This window comes from Zea mays, chromosome 7, assembly GCF_902167145.1.
Source record: "Zea mays cultivar B73 chromosome 7, Zm-B73-REFERENCE-NAM-5.0, whole genome shotgun sequence".
In the NCBI taxonomy this organism is placed as follows: Eukaryota; Viridiplantae; Streptophyta; class Magnoliopsida; order Poales; family Poaceae; genus Zea; species Zea mays.
In genome coordinates this window covers 25,783,280-25,790,535 of record NC_050102.1, presented here as the reverse complement: position 1 = coordinate 25,790,535, position 7,256 = coordinate 25,783,280, and the positions used below count along the sequence as shown (strand labels likewise).

General features: G+C 37.0%; 1 protein-coding gene across 10 annotated transcripts; it reads left to right on the top strand.

The window, feature by feature from the left end:
• The first annotated feature begins 4,646 nt into the window (after positions 1 to 4,646).
• LOC103632167 (uncharacterized) lies at positions 4,647 to 6,969 on the top strand. 10 transcript variants are annotated; one of them, XR_004851374.1, is made up of 5 exons: positions 4,649 to 4,961; positions 5,075 to 5,106; positions 5,235 to 5,325; positions 5,430 to 5,517; positions 5,607 to 6,969. XR_004851374.1 is itself a non-coding variant. In XM_020541240.1 (4 exons), the coding sequence occupies exons 1-4, from the start codon at positions 4,801 to 4,803 to the stop codon at positions 5,669 to 5,671; spliced, it is 342 nt and encodes a 113-aa protein (XP_020396829.1). In that variant the 5' UTR covers positions 4,649 to 4,800; the 3' UTR covers positions 5,672 to 6,969. The 10 variants fall into 10 exon arrangements, 6 of the variants coding, with proteins under 6 accessions (XP_020396832.1, XP_020396829.1, XP_020396828.1 ...); XR_555729.2 differs by having other exon boundaries at positions 5,235 to 5,517; XM_020541240.1 differs by lacking the exon at positions 5,430 to 5,517 and having other exon boundaries at positions 5,075 to 5,099.
• The last annotated feature ends 287 nt before the right edge of the window (positions 6,970 to 7,256 follow it).

Sequence of the window (7,256 nt, the reverse complement as noted above, 5' to 3'; positions counted from 1 at the left end):
ATAGTAGTCATCATAAGGGCGGTCCCATATGTTCAAATCTATGTTGATGTATGTAACTTTGTTCTAAAGAATATATGTTTTAGAGACGCATGATGACCTATTAGCTTAGTGTTATTTTTCTTGAATGCACAGAAGAATCGTGTATCATTTTATTAAGAAGAAAAAGTATAAAGGGGATCTAAGCCCCAGACAAAAAAGAACTTACTATAGGAAACAAAACTAGACCAAAAAGAACCTAGGTGCAGAACAGACTATCCTAGTCCACTCATGGTCCCTACTAAAATCACTTGGAGATCCTAAGCTCCAACCGAACACCACAACAATCCTTCATTTGCTATGTTGTGAAGTGTCACCATAACATTTGACCCTCTTTAAAACATAGACATTACAGTGTTTCCATCTCTCTCATGCCACTGAAACAAAGAGAGTGTTGATCTCTTCTTCTATTCCTTTGGCACCATTTTTGTTGAATTTCTGCACCATCCAAAAAAACTTCTATCGATAGATCATGATATAATATGAGACAGGCCCAAGCCTCAAAGGATTAAGAACCACACCTGTTGAGGGCCTTCCTTGGCCTAAGGTCTTCTAAACATTAATTTCTTAATTGTTTCTAAGTCTGTTTCAGGTGTAGCATAGCAATCGACGGAGATTACCTTCGTTGGAGAACAATGTGCAACCAACATGTAGACTTGAAGACGAAGCAACGACCTTAGGCTCCACAGTACTACAAAGGAAATGACAAAAATGCCCTTTGTTGATTTTGTAGTTCATGTGTATAGTATTGAGGACATGATTGTAATTTTATGAAGTTGTACTCTGTAACTATAAATAGCGGCACAATACCATGAAAATGGTACATCTTCCAGGGGAGAAAATCAAACCACTCCACCTACAAAGCCTATATTTGCTCCTTTTTGCCTTCATGTTGTTTTCTGTAAAGTTGAAGGTACGATTGTAATCATTATCTAATAAGAGGATGAAGAAGAATAACATTTCCAAGATGAGTAATTCAAAATGTTTTCATGTCATAGCTTCTTCATCTACAATTTAACTCTGGTTCATTTATCTTCTGCCTTTCTTCTCTTAATTAACACCTTTGTGGAGAGTTAATTAAGGGATGAAGGGAAGACCTTCTCATTTGTGTTGCCTTGTTTTTAATTCCGTCTAGAAGTCGGAAACATGTGATCAACAACAGTTGTCCAACAAAAACACAAGAGACACGTATTGGATAGATTTTGCTTCTTGGTCACAAATTGGGCAAGTTGATGGGTGTGGAAGACCTCTCTTATAGCACGACGGTCTGTTGTTCGGACTCTATTCTTGATCACCATCCAAATGAAAAAAAATCATCTAGGAGGATCCTAGGATTCTTAGACTCTCTTACATGGTGCAAACAAAATTATCCCCACAAAAAAGGCATAGTATGCTATTTTTCTAGAGTAAGAATCGGTTTTAGAAAGTTCCCACAAATGTTGATCAGACACCCTATGTTGCAACTGCCAATTGTCCACCAGGACCTATAATATCAGATACTCCCTTAAGACCTAGACAGATGCGCCTTTGACGTCAGCAATCTAGCCTTTGTCCAGTAGGGCTTGAGCAATCATGTGGTGTTTAATTGTTCTCTTGGAAATGCATAAAGAGCCGTGAGAGATGTCTTCTAAGTAAATTTTAAGTTTTTCTTGATTTTTGTGCCATGTTTATAAATACTTTAATAATAAAATTAGTAGAACATTATCGTGTGGCTCCTAAAGATAAGAAGCATGTGGATCATGTCTTTAAAGTCTACACAAATAAGGTTTACAGGGATGCATTCTCCAATGCAAGACTTTAGGTTACAAATACATTCATCAAGCAAGTGAAAGGGCTATTGGTCAATATTTTTTGGGAGTACTTAGGTACATACTTGACCATGAAGGAGTACATATAGGTAAATAATATTTGGAATTAAGTTTAATAATTTAAGATATTATTATTATTATTGATATATTAACATATGTGCATGTTCATCTCTACTATCAAAAGACTGTCCAGATGTTTATCTGGCCCTTAGTTATTTATGGGCTTCTAAAGAATTTCAAGAGAAATTGATAAAGAAAAGAATATATGTGAACAAGGGTGGAAAGCATACATTTTGGGGCGATGAATACATTCATATGGCAAGACGAATGGTAAAACATAACAAATACTATTTTCAAAAACATGTCTATAGTTATATGATATTGCTATATACAGGAAGCTCAAAGTGGTGTTGAGCCGTCAACCATTGATGTGTATCTCTGAGGGCATAAGAGACTGGACTTGACACAACCCAAGGTTCTATGAACGATTGGTCAGTTGTTGATAATTTAGATTAGTTGTGAAACATTCAAGCTCTAAGCTCTAAATTTGTTTTTTCTAATTGTGGGAGCAATATGTGCATGGGATAGTTAGAAACCTTGGCGAAAACGTTGATTGAATGGACCAATTGACCTGATGGCGGTGCATGTTAGTGGTTGTAGAAATTCGCATAGACTATGAGATTATATTTTTTTTAAAGTTGGTTATTACGTTTGTCTAAAATTTACATATTTTAAATTCTGAAGCTACTCTATATTTACTAGGGTGAACGACTCGAGAGATGTCCGATCATAGAGGGGGTCTTTCTCTAATAGTTTAGGTGATAATAGTAGTTGATGTAGTCTCATAGAGCAAGATATTATCATAAAAAATCTAGAGGCTCTTGGGACGCAAAATGAGTATAACATGAGGCAGCAAGAGTACTATAGGTAGCAACAAGAGTACTTTGTTAGCTACATAGCTTAACAATAAAATTGGATTACTATAACTATGATTTTAGAACAATTAACATTTCACCCATTTTGCACTACTAACAAGTTGCATTTACCGTCAATGTTGTAGCAGCAACATGCCCATAAAAATGTCTTGCCACAGTGGTCGCTCTCGGCACCGCCACCACCATCATCAATGATGAAATTTCTCAAATTCAGTTCAACTTAGTCAATGTAGTTCAACTTAGCAGATTCTAGATACATTTAGTCAATCTAGGTAAACTTAGTAATTCCACCTTCATTTGTATAAATTTAGTGAATGAAACAATACTTATTTTGTCTAGCTGAACATACTCAATCCTAGCTATTTTATCTATTTGAAATTGTACATTCTAGATATCAGAAATAAATATGGCAAAAGTATACCAAACCCCTCCAACGATGGTACCAACATCTAGAGGCGAGGTTAGTTTGTTATATCTTAATAACTATATTAATTTTGTTACTTATAATGCTATACCCCTATTTTGTTCTTTAATGGTGGACTTTTCTTATAGGATGATCAGGCTACTAATTTTATCTATAACATATTTGCTTCAGTGGTAGCAGACATGACTCCAATGACCCTCAGTTTCTATAAAACTTAGTTTTTTATGAATATATGGATTAACATATTCTCTTGCATTAATGTTGACTTTATAAATGAGACTTGAATATTGTTGAATATGATGGTAGACTATTATTGAATGGATAGTATGCGTACACTTGGTTATTTGAATGTGATGGACGAATTATATTTGATGAATATAGAATGATAAGTGAATTTGTATGTGATGTTGAATGATGAAATGTGAATTGTACGTGGATATACAGTTAATATGTGATTTGTATATGGACACTGAAAAAAATTGGATCCTAAAAATGATATATTTTTGTCACTACTAAAGGTTGTTGAAAACAAGATAATTTATTTTTGGCGACTAAAACAAACTCCGAAAATAAGCCGTCACTAGAAATAACCGTGTCAAGGTTATTTTCGACGGTTGTTCGTAACCACTGAAAGTAACTTGTTTTTATGACAAACGCCGAAAATAATCAGACGAAATGATGCCACAAAAAATAACCTTAAAGGCACTAAAAATATGTTACTTTTGATATGAAATAATTATTTTTGGTGGTTTCTAGGCACCAAATTTTTACTATTTTTGCTAGTGTATCAACTATATTAATGTTTCTTGTGCTACATAATACCGATGTATCCACGTTGTTGTTCGTTTTTCCCTAATCTTGTTTGGATCTTTTAAATTGAATTCTATTCTAATAATCGTAATTTAGGCATAGAACACTTAAACTAGTATGGTTTTATGTGGAATTTGTTTGTAAATTATTGTTGTCCATATGGGAGAGATATTTATGCTACATTTCTGTTATAGGGTAGCGAGCCAAAAACATGTTATAAGTTATAGAGTAGAAACATAACGTAGTAATACATCAAATTAATTTTCATCCTCCGTCCTATAAATTTGAGATAATAATCTTATATACGTGAACCTAGGTCACCCTATAAAATCTGTTGTAGCCTGGTTGGATACTCACCTCTCACTTGAGAGACCTAGGTTCAAGTCACATCATCAGAAAATCTTTTTTATTTGTTGGGTTTCATGCATAATTGCTGCTAATGCTCCTATATATGCTTATGTTTTTTTCTTTTTCTTTTGAATCAGAGTTATTAAAACCTGACCTGGTTTGGGCGCCTCTCCGCACTGCACGGTGCTTCGGCCGGCTCACAACTTTCTTCGGATCCGACTTTTTTATGTAATATAGCTTTGTATGAGCGTGAGTTCCGCTTTTCCTTGCCCCTCTCCTGTGCTACCTACTTCTCTCTGATCCTTTCGCATCCACCGCCTCCATCTCGGCGTCGTCGCCAGAAACGCTTCGTCGTCGATTCGCATGGATCCATAAAAGGCTTGGCTCTCCCATCCGCCGTCGCCCCCATCGCGTTGTCCCTAGAGAGGAAGCAAGGCACATGACCACCGTCTCCGGGTGGGATGACGAGTCCGTCCTCCTCAATGTGATGGTCATTGAGGCCACCCTCGTCTATGAGTCCCATCGCAAGAGGCGAGCCTCCACCTGCTCCAACGATGACGACACCAGATCCAACACCAAATACGGAGATACAGTTGACAGGTGCGTATGTTAGCTGTTGTGGCATGCTGGGCTTATTTTAGGCCACCGTCTGCGCCTGGTTTCAACTTTCAAGTCATAGATCGGTGCTTATTCTGACGCCTCTCCTGCAGCAGGGCTCCTCTCTTCCACGCTGCGAAGGTGACTTGTAGGTCCTCTTCTCTCCCTTAGATTGCACTCAAAACTAGACTCTAATTCCTATGTACCGGAAATAGTATAATTTCAAATTTCATAATTACTGAAGTTTTTTTATAACGCTTTAATATTTGTCAATAGGTGTACTTAGCAATGGTGCAAATCATGCCCATCCACGAGATCTTGGCCTCAACGCTGATTGAGAAGATGACGTTGCAAATATTTCAGACTTGTAGAGCCCTCGAGCACCTCCATCTCTTGTTCAGTTGCTTATATTAGTCATATGTTCCCTATGTTTAAATTTGATAGTAGATTGAGGCAACATATAAACTTCAGGTCAAGATAAGAAGAGATAAAGGAAGAAGAATCAAATGAGAAACCTTTTCAGTCAGTATAGAATGACATCTTTTTTCTTTCAGTTCAGGTTCAGAGACACATGCATGTAAGAATACATTGCAGACTAATCTTTGTTGTGGCCTGAGTGTGAATTATTTTATTTTTGAAAAAAAGCAGACCACCAAGGAGCCACCTTCCTCCAATGGTGTGGTGCAAAAACAACGACATGGTCTACACAGTAGTGCCTCTAACGCAAGGACACAGGCAGGCGTCATAGAGTATCATTGAGGAAATCCTATCTCTGTTATTAAATGGTGTGTTTAATTTGTTCTCGATCCCAGTTTAATCTATTGACTGTATATTAGAAACTAACTCATGCAAATCATGGCGTGCATGGATCGGTTATTCGACTCTTGCTCAGTAAGGATGCTTCTTCTCTTTTCTTATATCTATGATCCTATACTAGATGCTACTGTGATTGATATGGGAGGTGCATTTTTTTGCATATTTGCCTGTACATATGCTTTGAGCTGATCAGCCTTGTGGACACAGGTAATTTATAATTGTGAATTTCCAAAAAAGGATGGCTGCATGAATTCTATGCAAAAAGAAGAAATAAAAAAAGTTCCCTTGGTTCATTCTGTTTGTGTCTGTGTGCTGCAACGGTAGGGTGTCAGTTCCTTCCCGTGACTCACGCAATTCATTTTGTATGCTAATTGCATGTCTAAAGTGCTTTCTTCTGCCATAGAAAGTGTTGTTTAGTAAATGATCCTTGAATTTGGTATTTTTTATGTTTAGTTTCGAAGGAGCCTGTTAAATACCCTGGCCAAATGGACCACAAAAGCTTATTTGCAATGTGCATGTCCGCTTCTTGCACATTTGCTTATATACAAGACCGGAGTACTATGATTTTCGTCGCTACTTTGATTGTGCTTTGAGTAAAAAAGGTTACAAAAATAATGTGTTTGGTAGGGAACATAGCGATAAATAGTAAAAAAAGAATTAAATGCACATTGCTAATCGCTTTATATGTTATGATTATAAATTTACATTCAATTAAACTATTAGAGAGTACATGGACAAAAAAGCAAGCAACAATAGAAAAATGGTATTAATAGGAGAACAATTACTAAGTGGTGGCGGTAGGGTCAGCTGGTGCGGTTCTGCCATCAGGTGTACTCAATTCTTTCATAAGAGGTAGCTTGTTCTACATCACCACAACATCACAGGAATGTAAATTAGAAGACATAAAAAGGACTATAGGCCTTAGTTCAATGGGTAATCAACATACAAATAAATCTTATCTACAAAGATAGACATGTGAATTGGTCTCTTGAGAAGGTGAGTTCTTTTGCCAGATGGAAAATCTAGCATCATTCTGCCCTTTTTTACACATAAGAGGTTTATGAGCAAATCATCACCATGTACGAAATTATCTATTCTTTCGTTAGTTTCTGGTCAGTAGGTATTGGGGGCCTTCGGCTTCCGAAGGTCCTCAAAAACAAGATTTAACAGTATTTTTGGAGTATAATGTGTGAACAGGTATCTTCGGACTCGAATCGGTACCACAGTGGGAGAAGCCCAAAGAATACGAAGGTCGACACAGCACCGAAGCTGTGAGCAGGAAAGCCTCGGCGTAATAGCAGAAAAAGAAACCGACTTAAAGATGAAAAGGCTATTCAGGCCTCGGTGGATTACTATAGAATTACTACCAAATGTAAAGGGCATGAATGTAATTTTATATGAGCTGTGTCCCGTGCCTATAAATAGGTGAACAGTACCCCCGTACTGGACACGCTGATTTGGCACCTGCTTTTGTGTCACACC

Bases quoted from the DNA above. Each gene is read 5' to 3' on its own strand.
- LOC103632167 (XM_020541239.1), top strand. From the start codon at position 4,801: ATGACCACCGTCTCCGGGTGGGATGACGAGTCCGTCCTCCTCAATGTG. The intron at 4,962-5,071 runs GTGCGTATGTTA...CCTCTCCTGCAG, and splicing joins TACGGAGATACAGTTGACAG to CAGGGCTCCTCTCTTCCACG. The intron at 5,100-5,234 runs GTGACTTGTAGG...ATTTGTCAATAG, and splicing joins CTCTCTTCCACGCTGCGAAG to GTGTACTTAGCAATGGTGCA.